Below are 20,809 nucleotides of genomic sequence, written 5' to 3'. Positions count from 1 at the left end.
CAACAATTAGTTGTTTAAAAGAAATGCATCATAGGTAGAAATGCTAGTGGATATCCCCCCCCCAACTTGTATATTTATTTCTAAAGGTTTTTTGAGAATCGCAGGTTAAGTATTAAGCTACCATAAGCAAAGTGTAGTTTGAATAGCAACTTAACATAGAAAAAATTGCTAGCCTGTGCTTTGTTGCCTTTTATCATCACTGTTTTTAAGTACAAACAAAACAAAACAAATTAAAGTTTTGTTATTAGTGAAATCCGTCATAGCTTTCCCTTAAATTAACAGGAACATTAGCCTTGAGAGGAACCCATGAGAATGAAGGTGGAGGAAACAACAGGACTAGTCATGGTGCTAAGCAAGTGGCTGAGAAGTAGAATTTCTGGGTCTGGGGGGAACCCAGAGAAGCAGGGATACCAAGGATGGGGGGAACAGGATTGCTCAAGAAGAATAAAATCTCCCTGATTTTTAGAAAACACTTAAGAGCAGGAGTGGATATCATGCAGGCCACACTGAGCCTGCTGTGGGTTCCAATCTGTCCCATGAGGCCATTTCCCTCATTCATCAGCTGATTGGCAGTGAGAGCATGCCCTGCTCCAGGAGTGGGAAGCAGTTTCCCTTCTGTAAACAACCCTGTGCTGCTCCTTGAACCGCTGGTGTTTAAAACCGTTAAACCTCTGGAAGTTTAAAGAACAGTGCAGGACTATTTAAAACCTCTTTCACAAACTTCTCTACATTCCTCTTCAAAACTCTTCCTCTTCAAAACTAGCTGGTTTTCTGAAATTCAAAGAGTAGCATAGGACTGTTTGCAACAGTGCCCAGCTGTGCATTACATTCAAAACACTCAGGGCTTTAAAGTGCAGCATCTCCTGATGTCATAGGCCGGGACATCTGTGAAATTGGATATGGATATGGATCTGGTCCACCAGTGAGAAATGGTTCACCATCCCCTGGACTGACCAGACAGAAGAGAGGGGCAATTGAAAAGAACAGCAAATTGCATTCCCTGTAGTCTGAAGCCTCTAAATGACAGTTTGTCAAAAACACTGTCAGGGTTGGAAAGAAGGAAAATGCAGGACTAAACTCCTAAGTGCAATTATATTTAAACTTGTCTATAATTATAGCTATATATCTGTCTATGTTTTTAGCTTTTGTTTATTTCAATCTGCAAAAGTGCTATCACAAATCAGCTCTCACTCATCATTCTTAACCCCTTGAAAAGGCACTGCTGATAAAGTTACAGCTTATGGCTAATACAATCATTGTCATACTTCCTTCAAAATCCTCTCAAAACTGACCTCTTCCATGAAGTCTTTGGCACATCCCCTTAGTTCCCATTATGCACTAGAACTCAACCTTAAGCTTTCTTTAAACATGTCCAACTAAAACAACCACATAATGCTTCCCTGTTAACCCTTCCCCTCCTTTCTCTTTATTAGGACTTGACCCCTAGCATCAAATTTGCAATCCCACCAAAAAACACTCCTTAGAGCACATGTCTGAAATCCAGCAATGTGTGAGTTGACTTCTGCTTGTGCATGAAGACCACTGGATGTCAGCTTGTGGCTTCACACATTCAGATCTAAGGTGGAATTTTATCTTCCCTCATCCCAAAACCATGTCAGAAGAAAGCCTGGTTGAGAGGAGTTAATCAAGAGTCTAGTACAGTAAACCCAGACATTCACGAGGGACAGGGCTATCAATGGCTATGTTCTGCCTCCACAGCTGGAGGGGAAATCCTTCTGAATACCAGTTGCTGGAAATTGCAATAGGGGAGAGTGCTGTTGACTCCCTTGGGATGAACAGAGTGATGTATGTAATGTGTGAACAGCGCTCTCTCCCCTCTCCCCATTTTCATGGGCACAGACAGGCTAACTGAACTGTTTTACATCAGTAAATAAGGATCACAAACACCTTTGAAAAATGGTGGATGACCATTCAAATGCTACCAAACAGTTTATAGAGCCATACTGACCTTTATCTGCAGGGTGAAAAAATATGACTGACCAAACTCATATCAAATATATATATACCTGGAAATTTATTTCAGTTGCATAGATTTTTCAAAAAGGTATTCCCCCACCGTTAGTTTCTTTTTGTGTGTGTGTGTGTGGAAAAGAGAACATGGTATATTTCGCATGAGATAGTACTGAAGACGGAAAAAAGAATGCAAAGTTGCTAATAATGTTTTGAAAATGATTTTGGTCAACATAGGCTCTTCAGCATCAACTGTATACTTACTAGTTTTGCACTGGCAGATGCGGCAACCATTTTGGTCTACTCTGAAGTCATAAATACAATCCATCTCAGTTAATGTGCAATTCACCAGAGGATAACATGTGGGTGGACCTATAGTGATGTATGTTGGCTCTAATGGAAAGAAAGGAATAATTTATTTTAAAATATGCACATGTTAAGATCTAAGAGTCATTAATGTGTTAAAATTTGGCCATTGTCGGCTCTAGCCAACTAGAAAAAGTTGACTACATTTGTAGCAGAACAGCATTTAATTGCTCAGACCCCATTAGCTATCTGCTTTGAAATCTGAAAATGAGATTTGTTGCACTTGCTCTGCCTCCCCCAGTTCCTGCCCCAACAGGATCTGACTTTATCTTTGCCATAATTTTGCTCAAGGTGCTAACTGTTGCTTTGTGCAACAAACATGGTATGGCTAGGTACTAAAACCATTGTCTGCAGTGGGGAGCCTATCATATTTGTTCAGTGACTCATAGTTTCAGCCTGCAACCAAACATATCCCAAAGATAAGACCTGTCTCACCAGAATCCATCTTTCAGTAAACATAAACAAAATAATTAATTTCACATATTATGCAAATGAGCTTGTGGCAATCATAGCCTGCTCAACTCCTTTAAAAGATTAACTGGAACTTAAGTATTAGCAGCAAAACAGTAGCTTTTATTGGACCAGTTCACTGCAATGAGACTCCCAGATTCCAATGTGTTGGATCCAATGTTTACTTAAAGTGTACAAAGATAAAACTCAACATCCGTAAATTTGAACCACATGCTTGTATCTCAACTTTCTGTGACTTGTCAATTACACTGAAGAGTATGCACACTAGACAGTACATACGCAAATGTTATATTCATAGATGAATATATGATGTGCTAAGCTTGCCTAGTGGGCAAGGAAATGCAATCTTGTTTTGCCACCACAAATACTCTACACATACAGAAGTTCATTCGAACCAGACCATTATTCTTAATTTCAAATTAGTTTTCTAGTTCATATGATAAATTTCTAGACCACCAGACACAGAAATGTACATATTTTATATTGCATAGTATTTGCAAGATATTTTAGTGGCAATTTCTCACTATTTTTGTGAATACATAAAATATACTATGTGAACACACAATACAGATATGCTTTGTCAAGTTTGAAAAACATCTGTATACACTTTTCAACATGTTTTTTAAAATGCACATGACTCAGGTCTCAAACTGGCCTTTTGTTAACACCATTAAATTCATACATTCTATGTGCATAATTTCCTATGAATGCAATGAAAAAAATGCTGGCAAGGATTTGTCAGTAATAAGAAAACAGATGATTTTTGAGAGAAATGTAGAACGCCTTACATATTTAAAGAACAAAACAAAAATATGAGCTATTGGTATTTGGAATCCTCAGATTCTGCAAGGACCAATGCCAGTGCCAAAACAGATTTGGTTCATTGAACTGATAAATGCTGCAAACAATTTAGATGGGCTTGAGAATTCTATTAGATCTATCACAGAGGCATAACAAAGTGAGGCCAGCAAAGGCAATTATTAGTGAAACTATTATCACTCAAAAAAGCTCTCATGGTTTGCTGTGCTCTGTGCAATTATTGTAAAAGAAAACCATTGGAATGGTGCAAATATCTTATTTCTAATGTCATAGTAGTCCCAATAGATTTTAAATGAGTTTGAAATTTCATTTTGTTAGGCACAACGTAAGTAGACTGACTCCACACAGAAAATGTATAGTCCAGACAGCAATGTTGAAATGAGCTAAATCATTATTTTGTATTTGTGATTTCAGAAATTATGTTAAGCTGAGAAGAGTTCACATTTTTAAAATCTTCATTTATGTAAACCAATTATTGCAAAATTGGATTATAATACATGTTAGATGAAGCTAGATGCTAGCAAAACAGCTCCCTGTACATCTGAATAAAGTTTTGAAACTTTAGGTAAGAAAAAAAATCAAATTGTTAACAGGGCCTTGGGGGTCAATATACTTTTTATCTACCGTGTTTCTCCGAAAATAAGCCATACCCCAAAAATAAGCCATAGTGATAGGCATTTTAACCTTGTAGGTTAAACTGTACCATACTTAATTAAAAAAATAAGATATCCCCTGAAAATAAGCCACCGTGGGTTTTTTTGAGGAAAAATAAATATAAGACGGTGTCTTATTTTTGGAGAAACACGGTAGCAGGTGCTATGCCACATGTCCAATATGTGTGTCTCAGTGAAAAATCACAATGTTTGATAAGGAGATCCTTCAGAAAACTTGAGGAACAATCCTACCTGAATATGCATAGCTTAGTATTTAACTAAGACAAAAGTTTTATTATTCATAAAATTATTCATGGGATGCAGCTAGAGAATGGATATCCTTTTCTATAAGGATATAAGAAGAGCCTGCTGGGTCGTAACACTAGAATTCATGAACATCAGATGGAACGGAATGTTGGACAATTAAGGGCAGATACAATAACATACATTTTCATGCAGCACATAGTTAAACTATGGAACTCACTCCCACAAGAGGCAGTGATAACCACCAACATGGATGGCTTGAAAAGAGAATTAAACAAATTCATGGCAGATAAAGCTATAAATGACTACTAGTCATGATGGTTATGCTGTACCCAAAGGAGTGTTCTTGTGGGTTTCCCTCAAGAATGGGTGGCAACAATGAGAACAGGATGCAGCCATTGGCCTAACCCAACAGGCTCTTCTTATGCTCTTGTGTTAAAAGCCTATTGTAATTTTAACATGGTGTTCAGGAAATATTGAAATATTTATTTCAGTCTTTGTTGGATGTTGAGAAGTGACCTGAAAATTAATTTTAAATATTTTATTTATACATTTACAATGCTATGCTGTTATTCTCAATTACTTCTTTCAACCCTTGTAAACTACAATGGTTTCTTTTGCATACTCCTGAAAGATAGCAGTTTTTTCTTGAATAATGTGTTAGAACGTCTGTAATGCTTGGCAGAAACAATTGCTGGTAGTCATTCATATGTGCGGTGTTTTTTTTTTAATGCTGCAGCTACTCCCATACAGATTCCAATTCTATAAATCTCAAAAAAAATCTCAGAACAAGCTTATCAATAACTAACTTTTCCTATCCACAAAGGTAAACCCCAAGATAGAGTAATTTTATATGGATGCCTGAGTTTCAATAAGCTGCAAAAGAGGACAAAAGAAATAATTTCAGTCCCCTCCCCCCCAAAAAAATGCAGTTACAAAAAAAGGGAGGGGGAAATCAGCTCTTTTCACTTCACTGAACAAGACTCAACAAATAAAGCTAGTTCAGCTACTGCCAGGCTTCTAGCTATTTGAATAGGCAAACAGTTAAGCTTGAAAAAGCACACATGGTCATGTGACCTAGGTTAGCCTTTCACTGCTGCCCTTGACAAACTGCAAAAGAAAGACTGAGTGCACAGATGACGAGACAATGGATGGGAAAATAACATTCCGTCTCTGTATATTTTAGATGTGACTCTAAACTGTAGAAAGATTTTTTTAAAGGGATGGAAATGGTAAAGAAGGCTGCTGCTAATATTACTGATTACAATTATATTTAAAGACTAGTGTCATTCAGCCCGTTTAATAAACGGGCGCTAGAACATCTGACTTTTTTGGCGGCGGCACGTGGGGGGGCCGGCCGGCCCCTCCCACAGCCGCCGCTTCGTCGCCTAGCTGGCGCCGAGGAGAAGGCCGTGATTCTTCTGAGGACTGCGAGGGAAACGGTAGGCAGAGGGGTGGGGAGAGCGTGTGTGTGTGTGCGCGCGCAAGAGAGTCAAGTCTCTGCGTCCAATCCCTGTGTCCGTGGGGCACATGCACAGTAGTGCGGACACAGGGATAGGACACAGAAACACTTGCACTTTATTATATAGGATAAATGTAATTGCAACAGACAGCCATTAATTCATAGGAATTTATGTGGAATAACACTGTGGTATTTAACAAACTATATACACCTGCATAAAGAAAGTCTATCAAGAAAATAACATTGACAGACTAAAGTTTAATGCTGAACTAGCTAAATAATATTGAAAAGTTTAGTTGTCAGAATAAACACCCAATGTGATGCCATTTTAACAACTGACTCCACGAACCCAGCTGCATATGTGTCTGTAACCACTGGGCAATTTTATTTTTTTAGTTCATGAAGAATTAAAAGAATGCGCAATGTAAAGTTTCAGCTCTATTTTCAGTGTTTCCCTGGTATACGGTAACCGTCTGCTGTAAACAGTTTGTCTACAGATCACCAAATTCATGATGTCATTATAGCTGAAATTGTGCAAGGTGTCCAAACACAAAATATTTGGTAAAGACAATACAACATGCTACATTATTATTGCCTGCAAAGTCTTGGTTTCACATTACTGTATTACTCTTGGTCAGAAGATGTGGAACACTGCCCTTAAAAACCAACTCAATCCTCTTATTTGATCACAAAATCGCAGAGAACACAGGAGGTTTTTCTCCACTGGTCCTACAAGAACTACACTAGTGAAATGGCAACTACCGGTATATTTGTAGGTCCCTGTGTATACTATAAGTACTCACAGAAAAAATGAAGGCAGCAGTAGAAAGAGCCTTATGAAGGATAAGTCAGTTACTGAGGTGTCATGAATGGGAGAAGAGTTGGGACAGCTAGCCACTAGAAAATACCCAACTTCTCTTTAAATGCCTTCTGTATTCAGATTCTTTTGATCATGAAACACAATGCAAATACTTTTTTTAATGAACATGAGCTGTATTACCTACAACTACTAAATAATTTCTCTGCTGAGTACTTTCCATTTATGAGTCATCTCATTTCAAGTTTAGAAGAATGTGTTTAAAAGTTTCAAAATGTAAGGTGCATATTAGAATTACCTCAAATAATCTGTCCACATCATCTAGATCATGGTGTGTCACAATGAGAGAGATGGCATTAAGAAGGGGGCACCTCTAATTAGTGGTTTTTCAAATAACTTCTACTCTCATTAGCATAGATTTTAGTTAAAACAATCTAATAATTCAATATACTCTGTCTTCTATAATAAGGACTGCTTTGTTAATTAATTTTTATCTGCCTACATTGCCCAATGATTGCTTATTAGGGCACTGAGGATAAATAAAGTTTTAGTAGTCTATAAAATTATTGAAATTGCTAAATGATCGGCGTATATGCTTTGCGTTATAAAACATTCATGAATATCCAAAAGAATTCAGATTTGGCAATGAATTCTAAAATAAAAACGAAACAAAACATGCAGGAAAAGATTTAGCAGACAATACATACTTAGGTGAACAATTTCTAAGATCTACTCATGCTGTCTGCCAAAGGATAGGAAGGGTAGAACAGCCACCCCATTCCAGAACATGATAGTCCATCAACATAAACCAAAAATCTTTAAGTGTTATGGTCCTCAAAGGAGCTGGACTTGTTGTGGACACCTTTTTGTTAAATTCATATGACAGAGAAGGCAAGAGAAAGTTAGTTAAGTTTCTTGAATCTTAACTTCCACACACAGTGTTCTGCTCATAGAATGGAGCTTCCTTACCTCTTCCTTCCTAGCTCAATTCCTTTCCCCCACTGCCCCTGAACAACCCCTGGAAGCTTGGGGAGCCTTCAGAACAACGAGGGTGTGATTCGGGGAGGAGATAGGAAATAAGCAAAAGTTTGGGGACTTCCTTATATGCATGTGGAAGTTTCTCTTCTCTTATGCAGGGCATCTTTCTATCTAAGCCACAGGGGCAAATGATTAATTAAAATGCCTATATTATAGTTTATTAAAATGTTATAAAGATATGCTCATGTGCAAAAAAAGTGTGCAGCTGCAAGGTTAACTGATTAATCAAACAGAACAGTCTGTTTTGCCCCTGACAAACCTGTTCCTTAATTAACTTTTTAAACTTCCATGTTCTTTGTGGAACATTGTCTGTCTTCCAAAAAAAGTTAAATGCTGCCTCCTGAGCTGCATAATATGCGTTTACTTAAGCTTCCTGGAAAAACATTCATATCATTCCAAGGGTGACTAAATGTTTTCCATCCTCATAGCTAGCATTCCAGACAGCTTTTCTTTTCCCCGAGTTCATTACATGAAAAATACCAGCTCCAAGTTCAGTGCTAGAGAATTTCCTTCCTGGTGCCCAAATTCCTAATGCAGAAACAACAAAGTGGTTTTAAGGCTGCATTGCTTGGTTTGGTCCTTTAATTAAAACTTTACAGAAGAAATAAAAGCAAAGAATTCACAAAGGAGGTGATATTCTACAGCAACAATAGAGGCAAAGGAAGAAACATGAATACTCTCCCAACAGAGCAGACATGAGTATGGACAAGCCTGGAACAGAGTTGCATTCATCTCTCTTTTCTCTTTTTTCAACATACCTCCACCTTCTCAGCTTTTTATATGAAGGAAAGCACAGATTCACCAACTTCACAAGATGCATATCAGTTCAGGAATACTTTCCCAAAACAATGTCTAAACCAATGGACTCCCATAGCTATGTATGGTTCAAGCATTGTGTGTCCTTTTTCTGAAAAAGGTTCCAAGACTGATAATTTGAAATCATGGCAAACTGCCACAAGTGAGAGTGCTCTTCACCATGGAATTCAGGTTAAAAAATAAATAAATTTCACCTGAGGTATCTAGCCAAAGGCCTGGCTCTCTGTGAGTCACCATGGGCATCAAAAAAGGAAAGTCAATCAGGAGTGTGGCTTGTTGTTAAGCTAACCTATCACAAATTTGGCCTCTTAGAATTCTGAACAGCTGCAGAGCTAGTGCTCTGAAAGTATCTAAAACCACAAAAAACCTTAAAAAATGGGGGGGGGAGCATATTTTTGGTTCTCATATTCTTATTTTCAGAAGCCTAAATTTTTAAAATATATTTTATAGTGGGGAGCCTGAAATAAAATTCATTTCTTTCAGAAACAATGTTGTTTTGAAGCCAATTCAGTCTTGTTGCAAATCCATTAGATCTATCATCCAAAGCTAATAATATTAGTGATGATAGTACTGAACAGAAAACAGGACGTGTTTTTTGAGAGAAATACTTTCCAATGTTTCAGAAAATGGAACATCTTCAGATACTTGGCACCTTCTCATTTTTTCACTCCTAATCAACAGTACTCAAACAACTACTAAGTTGCAATGGGAAGTAGATTCATGAAAATGTTCACTGTCCCCCACTATGAAATACAGCCCCTTTTCATGGCATTTGTATTCCTGCAAGAAAGTGTCAAAGCTGCCAGGAAAGCTTGGGAAGAATTACAGAAAGAATCACCCAGTTACCTGGGCAACAGAAATGTATCCTCTCCCTCCCCCCCCCCCAATTCAGAGTGAGGGCAATGGGAGGGCTTTGTTTGCTTTCACTACTATTATCACATAGTCAAACCTGATCTGATGGTATTCAGAAGATGGGTGCATAACAGAAGGGAAAACAAACATGCCCCCCTTGTCAGGGCAAGGGAGGCAATGTACCCAGTCAGAAACTAGCTGAATTTCAATGGCTGATTGCAAAGCAGTAGGGATGGGGACCTGAATCTGCATCTAGAACAGAGCACAAAACACTGGTGGGCAACAAAACTACCAGCAAATATGATAAAGCAGTGAAAATTTCTGACTGATAAAGATGTGTTCCTTCTTCCTCCTATGCAGTGTGGGAAATGGGAAGGCTTCATGTGCCCTCAGGAAAGTTGGCACCTAGTTGCTCTAATTTGGCTACCTGAAGTTACGGTCATCATGTTCACTACCTATATAATCCATGCCTGGCTGAGGTCACATACTAGAGAAGCTCCTCTGAATGTTAACAGTAACTCCAGCACTGTATCGAAAATTAACACTAGAAAAGTTTTTATGCCAATTCTTAAAATCTTATTTTGCATTCTCCATGTCTTACCTTCACACATTGGACAGCATTCCCCAGGCACTTTTACAGGATTCAAGCAGCTCTGTCCACAGGCTGTGGCAACACAGTGAGATTCTCCATTGATACATTGGCAGAAAGTGCAGTCATCTTCCCTCCAGCGGTCACCGTGTGCTTGAATCTGGCCATTAGCGTAACACCCAGCAGGGTTACTAACGGGAGAAATGGAATCTAAAAACAACAACCCCCAAACCACATCAAAATGGTTCAGTTTATTTGTAGTGTTTTAATACATATGTTTTGTTGATAATATAGCATTTTGAACATTCTGAGAGAATATCAACACAGGATTAAAAATAATTTATTACAAAACCACACTGATATTCATTACAACAGCAAGGCTGCACAGCTTTAAAAGTGTCAAAAATGTAATTTATCTTTCCCAAATGTTATCAACTGTGAATTATATTTTTACTTTATGAATTGGACTCTCTTTTAATAAGGAAAACTGACATAAATAATACATTTGCAGAAGATATATAAGCACTAGAGATAATTCAGATTATTTATAAAACTCTTGGGGTATCAAGGAAGTGAATGGCATCCAGAGCAGCCGTCCCAATTTCAAGGTTCTTTTGCCAGGAATTTTGAGCTATCGCTTCAACACATTAAATAATCCTAAAATCTATGACGACTCACAACTTGTGCAGGGGTTAGCTTCCAGGGGCTGCATGTAAAGCTGAAACCGTGTATAGCTAGAACAAGCCCAGAACCACATCCATGTGACTTTGCCAACCTTCCTGAAGCCAGTGTGCTGAGAGGGCCTTGCCCCCGGTGGAGCCTTGCTTACTGGACTCTGGGAGACTTCAGTGAGATCCCAGGGCCCATTTGAGACTTTCCCAGAGCCCAGTAAGCAAGGCAGAGAGCTTAAAAGTGCTTTCTGTGACAGGGAAAACCAGCCCAGATAGCAGTTTTAAACTCTCTGGTTTGCTTACTGGGCTCTAGAGGTTTCACAAGATCTCAGATGGTCCTGTGAGATCTCATGAGACCTTCCCAGTGCTCAGTAAGCAAGCCTGAGAGCTTTCAAGCTCTCCACCTTGCATGCATTTAATTTGTGCAATCGCAGCTGGCTGGCCACCAAACATGGTAAGCTGAAGTTAAATGCATGCAAGTTGTGAGTCAACTGTACTTTTAAATCAAATTCAAATAGCACCAGAGCAATAATAATATTAATAAATTATTAATAATAATTACCTTCACATACTGGACAGCATTCTCCTTCTGGTACATAGTATCTGTCACAATGTAGTTCACCACACTGTGCCGAGAAACAAATAGACACACCACCTTGGCATCGACAAAACCGGCAGGCATCCATTCGAAACATATCTCCATCATAATATTCCACACTATTAAATATACAAGCTGGCTTCACTTCTGAAAATAGCAACAACAACAACAACAAAATAACTTTTCATGAAGGTGCTTGGCTATAAAAAGCATAGTGACTTAACTCATGAAATTCTCAGATATATGACTATCTACTCCTTGGTATAAAAAAAAAATCTGGATTTTTGTTTCTGAAACGTTTCACAGTTTACTCAATATATACCAGGCTGAAAGTGCCTCAGCTCAGCTGAAAGTGCTCCTACTTGTGAAAGCTGCGGAACGTGATTTTTGCTAATCCTACCTTCACCTACTGTAGTCCTCCATGATACATCCTATTTTGTTCTGAAGGGTCCCCCAACGTTCAGGAACAGTTTTCAGGGGGGACTTAAGCTTGTAGGGTATTTTTTTTCTGGATGGCAGCTGCATATTCTAGGGCAGGCATCCCCAAACTTCGGCCCTCCAGATGTTTTGGACTACAGTTCCCATCTTCCCCGACCACTGGTCCTGTTAGCTAGGGATCATGGGAGTTGTAGGCCAAAACATCTGGAGGGCCGCAGTTTGGGGGTGCCTGTTCTAGGGCATGTTCTACATCTACAATTATAAAAAAGAATGAAAGTGACAGAAGGACTACTGGTATACTCCAGCTACTCCATCCATCTATCAAGGAAAGAGCCACTTATTCTGAACTTAGCCTCAGCTTCATCGCACCTGGGCTAGGCCTTTTAAAAAAAGTCGGAAGACATTCAGGGTGCAGAAACAAAAAGTTCTATATACAGCCTCTTTACTGTGAGGCCGTAGGGTGATATTTATCTCTCTTGTTTTAGTTCTGCTACCAGAGTTTGCTGGTGAACACCCAGCCCATGTTTTCTTTTGTTTAATGAAATAGGACTGTTGCTGTTCATTTTACATTTTATTTGTTTATATACTTTGCAGGAGAATTTCAATAAAGATGTATTTTTTAAAAAATGCTCATGACTATGCTGGTTTCACACATATAAATTTGGGATAAATTTCCTTCATTGGATCAAATGTCATGGCAAGCCTCCACATTGCACAGAGTTATTTGGCAGCACTCCTGCCCTTTTATCTGAGCCCAATTTATATGCCAAACCCCATTCTACCTTTATGTACTACAAACACTTATGCCAGGAAAAAGGCTCTGTTGAAACATACAGTGGTACCTCGACTTACAAATGCCTCGACTTTCGAAGGTTTCAACTTATGAAGTCCGCAAACCTGGAAGTATTTTCACTGCATGCGCAAAATCACGCTTTGCGCATGTGCAAAATGGACGCTTCGACTTCCGAAGGATTAGACTTCCGAAGAGCGCCGTGGAACGGATCGCCTTCGTAAGCCGAGGTACCACTGTATTGCTAATTATTGGTTGATTGGTTCCACTACCCTAATTTTTATTTTATTTTTTATCAATTATCCTGGAAACATTCATATTCAAGAGTGGCACATGAAAATGAATTATTTTACTGATTCATCTCAAGGATAAATTGCCTAAGAATGTTTAAATATTGTCTATTCTTAAGGGAAGCTAACATACCACAGCAGCTTCAGGCCAAATTAGATGCAACATTAAACACCTGCTGTAATGTTGCATGTATACCTTTAAAATTGTAAAGAGCAGCACCAGGGCCCCCAACCAGGAAGTGAGGGGGGAGCCTTTCCCTGTGCCTGCACTGTAGCCCTGACCAAAAAAATGCCCTTTTGAATTTATTTACATTGGGAAGGCAACTCCCACCTAGCCCAACAGGAAATTCCCTCTTAATGAAAATTTGTTGTGACTGACCCAGGGGAAGCATTAAGCTCTCCCTCCCGGTTGTGGTCCAATCCTACAATCCTAATTGAGGGATTCAATGACTGCTATTTAAATTTTCCAAAGGGCACATGGACATTAAACAACATTAAACCACAGAATGTGCAGTGACACAGACGTCTCCAATTCAAGGTGGCTTTGAGCTAGTAACACACTCTTTCAGGCTTAGCTTCTTCACTGGCAATAAAGGAAAAAACAATACGGATCGATCTCACAGAGTTGCTGCAAGTACTACTGTGATAATGTATACCTAGCACTTTGAAAACACTAAGTTGGAATCTACTCACATATTAAAAACATTCTGAAAATGCATTTTTAAAGCGTTTTTAAAAATACATTGAATTTTCCATAAGGTTCATCATCACCATCTATTTTTACATTGTATACTGCACTTAAAACGTTTTATTTGCAGCTGTATAGCTGAATCCTAAGATTCTGTATGAGTAAATAAAGCTTTCTCATTATGGAGTCAGACCATTGGTCTAACTTGGTACTTACACCGAATGGCAATGGCTCTCTAGATTTCAGACTAGTATTGAACCTAGCATTTTCTGCATGCAAATCATGCAGTCTTTCACTCTGATTATATTAAAAACAAACCACAACCCCCATTCACTCGGTTAACAGAAAGGTAGCTGATATATAGCTAAACATTATGGGTATTGGGGTGTGACAAATAGTCCTTTGTCTCACAGCCTTTCAATTTAGAATGCCTCATAATGATTTGTTGAATCTTAATGATTTCAGAAGAGTCTATGTTTGCAGTGAAACATCAGTGCACCTTTTTGCAACTTCTACACTACACTGCTGCCTGTGCCTCTTTCAGCTCAAGCAAACCCCAGATGTACCTGGAGCTTAGGAACAGCAGGTGGATCAAAGCAGCCCAAGTATCTCCGGGTCAGGAGTTAACATATCTATGTTGTCTGGCAATTCTTTTCTGTCCATTGGACCATCCTGGCTTTCATATATGCCTGGGGTTTCTTAGGATTTAGCTATTTGTATTGACATTGAAGGGAGTTATTTCAGTGCAATGAACAGAAACAGAGAATATTTGAGGGTACACTATTGGATTAATTAACAGAAACTGCACTACGTCTGGAAAGTTACTGGAACTCAGATAATGTTTTTAAAAGGTGATTAAAGTCTGTTAAGAGCAAGATCATCTTACTCCAACCGTTTTAGAAGTCAGAACACATTAGGAAAACAAAAAAGTGCAGACATTTCTTTGCAGACAAAAGGTGACTGCAGCGTCTTTTTGATTGCTATGAACCCTGGATGACATTTTTGTATTTAATTCAGCAGATTATCAGCAGGAAGTTCTTTTTCCTTCACTAAGCCATGTAGCATACTCGTGGGATATCTGTTGCCTAAATGTCCTACCTAACCTATCTTAAATCTGCTTTTGCAGCTATGATCGTTAGTAGCTGCTAAATTCCACATAAATAATGTGTTTTATTCTGTAACACTACAGGAAGTTACCTCAGACCACTGGTTCATCTAGCTCATTATGGTCTACATTCACTGGCAGTGACTCTCCAAAGTTTCAGGCAGGAGTCCCTACCTGAGGATTGAAGGAGGGACCTTTTGTATGCAACACAGATGCTCTACCACTTAGCTATAGTCCTTCCAATTCTGCAGGGTGAATTTTATTTTACCTGATGCTACACTGCCAGCCCAAATAGTCATCATAATACTGTAATTACCGTCAAACAACTTCTTTTGTCTTTTCAAAACAGGTACCACCACCACTGGGTGAAAGCCCACATTTCCTCTTGGGTAATTTGTTCAGAGCTGCATGCTAGTGCTGGACAGGGCCAGAACCAAAAGTGAGTGAGCTAGAACCTCCCACACAATTTCTCTCAAAATCATCATCATCTCTCATTCTTTTTCTCAAGATCACCACCATCACACCTCCTAAGATCATATCCACCCTTCCCACAAGGGAAGGATCACACTGCCATCTCCTGCTCTAGCCTGGGTGCATTGATACCATCACTGAACAGCAGCAGCCAGTCCACACAAACTTGGGAGACTTTCAGGGTCGCTTTCTAGATCAGAAAACGTGATTACAGATAAACTTGAGACCAGAAATCAAGCCCTGCTTTGCCCTCATCTACTCTTTCCCTCAGTGCTTCCTTCTCTGCCAGAAAACAGGGGGGAAATCTAGAATTGCAAAGCACCTAGGTCTCCTACAGAGTATGCTCACTTCATTCTCTTTATCATTATTTGGAGCATGGATTTCCCTCTGACCCAGGGGTGTGTGTTTATGTGTATGTGTGAAGTTTCAGGAACCACCACTATGAGGTACTCAGCTTGCTTCCCAATCTCTTGCTCTTCAAAATGAAAAGATGATCGAGGGTGCTTCAGGAGCCGCTACTTCAAGTGAAGCACACCTTTTCCATTGGTAACCAGTGGGTGGGGGCAAGGAGTAGGCACAGGATGGAAGGGATTGTGAGTGGGCTGCATCTGGCCAGAAGCCAGAAGATCTAACTTTAAATAAAGAACCTCTGCTATATTTATAACCTTATGACTTTGGATATTGAACCCCTAAAGGATACTGATTTTAAAACACATATTTGCACAGTAACATTCATTAAGGAGCGGTATATAGCATGAACAGAAATTTCAGGAAAAGAGAGAAAGAAAGAATAAAATAATAATCCTTAATTGAGTTTGCCTTTTACAGGCATAACTTCACCGTTGTTAGATCTATAGCCCAGTAGCATACTATACATTTATTAGTTTGAGTTGTTATTTGTATAGTAAACATTATTTCAGCAGTGGTGCTTTTTGTAACATAATTCTTACAATGAGAGTTATTATTCTATCATATCATTTTGTTTGTGATCTTTGATGTGTTTTTTTATATCAAGCAAACAAAAGATGCTTCACTAGAATACCTGCATCTTGCCTGGTACTTAGGAAAAGTATATTAATGTTTACTTGGTTTACATGTTATAATTACACAGCATCATCTCAAAGAGTAATTAAAATAGCACGTGTCCCTATGAACTCAAAGATATGAAATGTAACATTATAAAGAGAGATGGTAGAAAACATCAAAAATTCTAGAGATTATAATTCTAGAGAGGCCTGTTCACCCTTAACGCTAAGTCAAACCCTGGCTAAGCATAAACGAGCAAGCATGTCGGCTCTCACAGCAAAAATTGTGGCAGCTTTGCTCTCCCCTCATCCTGCTGCTACTGCCCTAAGCCATGGTTTAACTTAGAATTACGTACATCTAAATCAGGGTTCATATCAATATCTATTGCCCAATGTATCATTGAAGATTTTACTTGCTCATCCTTTGTCTCCTAATCCAATAATATCTTATACATTTTAGACAGCACTTTAACATTACAGTCCAACAGATCTCTCTCCAATTGTGATATTTGTTTCCCAAACCCTCGTTTCGTATCTTTCTTAAATACTTCATTCAAATGGTTTTATTTTGTTTTAAACTGATTTGTTTTTGCTCTTGCCATCTGTCCCAGATTTAATTAAATTTAAACTACTATTTAATTAATCTAATACTGAGATGCACAGACTGAACATTTATAGTAGTTTTGTCGATACTTATTGTTTATTATTGATATTTTGGGAACTAGTAGGTCAGGGATAGCTAAACTGTGCCCCTCCAGATGTTGCTGGACTATAAGTCTCATCATCCCTGGCAACTGGGCATGCTAGGTGAAGCTGATGAGAGGTGGAATTTAAAAACATCTGGAGGGTCATAGGTTAGCAATCCCAGTAGAAAGTAATGCATAACAGGTAATGCTGACATCTAGCAGTAAATCTCAGTAGTTAACTGAGATTTTTTTCCTAAATTTTTCCTAAATCCCAATTCTTTCCTAAATTTGTGAGCCAGAATCTAGAGAGTTATCTGGCTATCTCTGAGCATTCACTGGGGCTTTTCAGTGTCATCGTCGAAGGTTCTGGTAGTGTATTCAAGGAGTTTTAAATTAATCTATGGCTATGGAATATTTAAAATGGCTTTCGTATTGTTGTATTGTATGCTTCTTTTTTTCTGAAAAATAATTATTTCATAGAAGTACCCTATCATACCCAGTATGCACATATCCCTACTAAATAAGGTTAAGTTTTAATACCCTACAAGTTTTCAGGAGGAATATTGTCCTATGGAAACTTATATATAGTTTCTACTTGTGCCCCATATTGGACAACGTATCTAAATTAGTCATAAACCAAACTCCTCAAAATGTTCAGCCCAAATACAGAGAACGTAACATACCATTGACACATTCAAAGACATCACAGCACTTGCCAGGTGTTCCGTCTCCACGTGACACTATTTGGGGGATGTAGCCTGCCTCGCATTTTGGAACACCACATAAACCAGAGAGACATTCGCACCTGAAACCGAAGCATTGAAAGCTCCATAAATAAGTGAGGCAACATATGAGGGAGGGAAAGCACAAACATGGGGGGAAACAGCTGGTGATAGCAAGTTGGTTTTCTGCAGTTACATAATAAAAGACAACATGACTATTTAAAACACAACACAGTAAATGAGATTTAACACTTGTTCCAATGGACAATGCTTGGCTTTGATCAGAAGACAGGCGTTCCAAATCTTACATACATCCCAAGCAGAGGTAGGTCTGTTGAAAAGTCACTAATTCCATAAAAACCATTGTACCTCGGGTTAAGACCTTAATTCGTTCTGGAGGTCTGTTCTTAACCTGAAACTGTTCTTAACCTGAGGTACCACTTTAGCTAATGGGGCCTTCCGCTGCCGCTGCACGATTTCTGTTCTCATCCTGAAGCAAAGTTCTTAACCCGAGGTACTATTTCTGGGTTAGCGGAGTCTGTAACCTGAGGTACCACTGTACCCCACGGGGTTTTTTGGGAGAATCATCAAGATAATAATGAAGGAGCATTCTATACTACAAAACTGCTTAAATATTACTAACACTATCTCTAGCAACTCATTCTCTTAACTGTGATGTGACATTTAATTTGAAATGGCATGGAAATGTAACATAAGGTGACATGAGTAATTAAGATCTGTATAAATCTTTCAGAGGTCCAAGGACAGTGTCGCAAACTCAACCATCAACATTTAAAGTTTACTTATACAATTCATTTCAGCCTCATTCATGTAAAGTGAACAACAGCCCACCCCAGACATTTTCTGGTCAATAGCTTTTCAAACACATATGGATAATAAACCTTAAACTGTCCAAACAAGTCCAAAGCTCTAATCTATCTACAATGAGTACTTAGGAGGTTTCTGAGATATACAAAAGGATGAAAAAACCTCTCTTTAAAGAGACGGCGGCACGGAAAATATTTGCAAATTATTTTTAACATCATGAATGCTAATCCCCGAGATAGCCATCCAGAGGAGAGTTGAAGTGAGGAAAGAATATGGAATCATCCTTTAAGAATAAAACATCATATACTTATGTATTAGATAGGGGTAACCAATGTGGTAACCTCCCACCACCCCTGATCAGTATCTTTGCTAGTTGGGGCTGATGGGAGCTGAAGCCTAACAACATCTGAAGGGTACCATATTAACTACGAACATACTGAAAATTGCTGAAAATATATGTGGGGTAGAGGGGGACTGTTTGAAAAATTTCAGCACAGGGGAAGAGAATTTAACTGTGGCAGCAGATTCCCCCCTCCCTCATTTAGTAGAAAAATGCCATTTTACCACCTAAATAAATCAGTATTGCCTCCAATAAGACAGGGACTTTTAATTGCTTGGGCAACTCCCAAGCAATGCAGAAAAGCTAGTTTCTGTGCATCCCTGACACTCAGCACCCCAACTTACCCTGTATACTATAATCTTATTAGGGTCCTGACCAATTCAGGGTCAGAAGAAAGGTACTTGCTCTATTCCTAATTAATCTATAACCCCCTCTCCCAAACAGTTTAAAGTATCCTGTACTGATAGGGCTGAGAGATCTGTGCCATGAGGCCCAAACTATTCCCACACAGAATAAGATGGTATCTCTAACCATACCGTCGTGTTTAAGATTATTATTTGCATTTGCTAGTTGCTTTATACAAGAGAAATAACTCACAGCAACTTTATTTTTATTTATAAAAATATGTATATAAAGCAGCAACCGTTTTGTACATAAATTCCGTTCCTTACCCCTGTGCACATTGGTGGAGTGTGCCTAAGCCCTCTCCACCCTGTTCTGTCCTCTTCCGGGTCCAAAAGGACTTGTGCTTTGGCAGCCATGCGTCAACTGGACACGCACAAAATGGTCGCTGCCTGTATTGCTATACATATCATTAAAAAAATGTCAATGTGGTTTACAATGGAAGCTCTTGAAAATCCCTCACTGGTTTGTGAGCAGTCACAAAGACTACAAATCCCCAATAGTTTTGAGGCAAACAATGGTCACCCATCCCTTCATATAGTCTCTCTCACAATATGCTCCTACTGAACAAAATTAGCACTTTCTTTTTAAGAGAGATTAGTTAGTTATGTCAAAAGTGGGGAGGGTGGCAAATCAGATTTCATTACTCAATGTTGTATTATCTGGAATGTTTACTGCTTTATTTGTTCCATGTTTTTATTGGTTGCTAATCAACAAGGGTGAATCTGTATTTGGGCTTAGATTAAGATCAAATCACTAAGTATACAGGAACATTCAACAGAATAGCATTTTGTATTTATTATTAACTTACAGAAAGCATGAAAATAATATTTATGAATTTCTTAAATTTCTGCCACACCTTCATGGCTATTATTATTACAGTCCCATATTCAGGCAATGAACAGATCTAGAATTGCTTAGCTTCAGCAAGGTGCTGGTCTCCTGTGCCTTCAGACTATAATATACAGTAGTTAGATTTAAGAAAATAAATTTGAACAGCTCTCCACAAGTCCTGTGAGTAATTTTTAATTCCTTCAGTGCCAGCTTTTGTCAGGCCAGTGGGTAATAAAATGTGTGACCTCTGTAGTACAGTGAAGCTATTTTGATGAGATTAAACTAATTAGTATATTGTGTTTTTATTCATTTTTGGGTGTGTTTTTAATCTTGTTATCTGCCCTGAGATCTTTTGATGAAGGTTAGAATTCAATTGCTAAAATAAATAAATTGAAGCACATCCAACTTGTTAAGTGTAATGAAATATAATATTTTTTATCAAAATAGGTCAAGAACAAAAGCACCAAGTGATATACAACATAAATAGGACAGACAAATAGATTAGCAGGGGCAGAATAAGGATTTTTTTAATGCTGTCTCCCCTTTCTATGGAAATGTTTCCCCTTATCTGACACTTACGACATCTAAGGAGTACTGAAGAGCAGAGTGCAGAGTGTACTCTCTCTTCCCACAGCCATTTGAGAGAAGGATGGGAGCAACAAGCCTGGAACCTACCCTGGCAGACTACTTGAAATCAAGCAGTTACTGAGGTGCAATGTCACCAAAACGGCTCACCCTTTTGGCAAGAGTAGGGCTGGGATGTGCAACCATGGGTAAACCATCTCACCAAGCCTAGCACACAG

General features: G+C 38.7%; 1 protein-coding gene across 4 annotated transcripts in view; it reads right to left on the bottom strand.

The window, feature by feature from the left end:
• The window catches only part of CRIM1 (cysteine rich transmembrane BMP regulator 1), a 128,632-nt gene that overhangs the window by 28,298 nt on the left and 79,525 nt on the right, over positions 1-20,809 (bottom strand). For all 4 annotated transcript variants that reach the window (XM_060272897.1, XM_035108298.2, XM_035108299.2 and 1 more), the window contains 4 exons: positions 17,564-17,685; positions 11,352-11,534; positions 10,131-10,328; positions 2,236-2,364 (listed from right to left, as the gene is read on the bottom strand). In XM_060272897.1, the coding sequence (XP_060128880.1) occupies positions 2,236-2,364; positions 10,131-10,328; positions 11,352-11,534; positions 17,564-17,685 (632 nt within the window). The remainder of the gene's footprint in view (positions 1-2,235; positions 2,365-10,130; positions 10,329-11,351; positions 11,535-17,563; positions 17,686-20,809) is intronic.

This window comes from Zootoca vivipara, chromosome 3 (assembly GCF_963506605.1).
Source record: "Zootoca vivipara chromosome 3, rZooViv1.1, whole genome shotgun sequence".
Taxonomy (NCBI): domain Eukaryota; kingdom Metazoa; phylum Chordata; class Lepidosauria; order Squamata; family Lacertidae; genus Zootoca; species Zootoca vivipara.
Note: the sequence above shows the minus strand (reverse complement) of the source record. Positions and strands in the feature narration are given on the sequence as shown.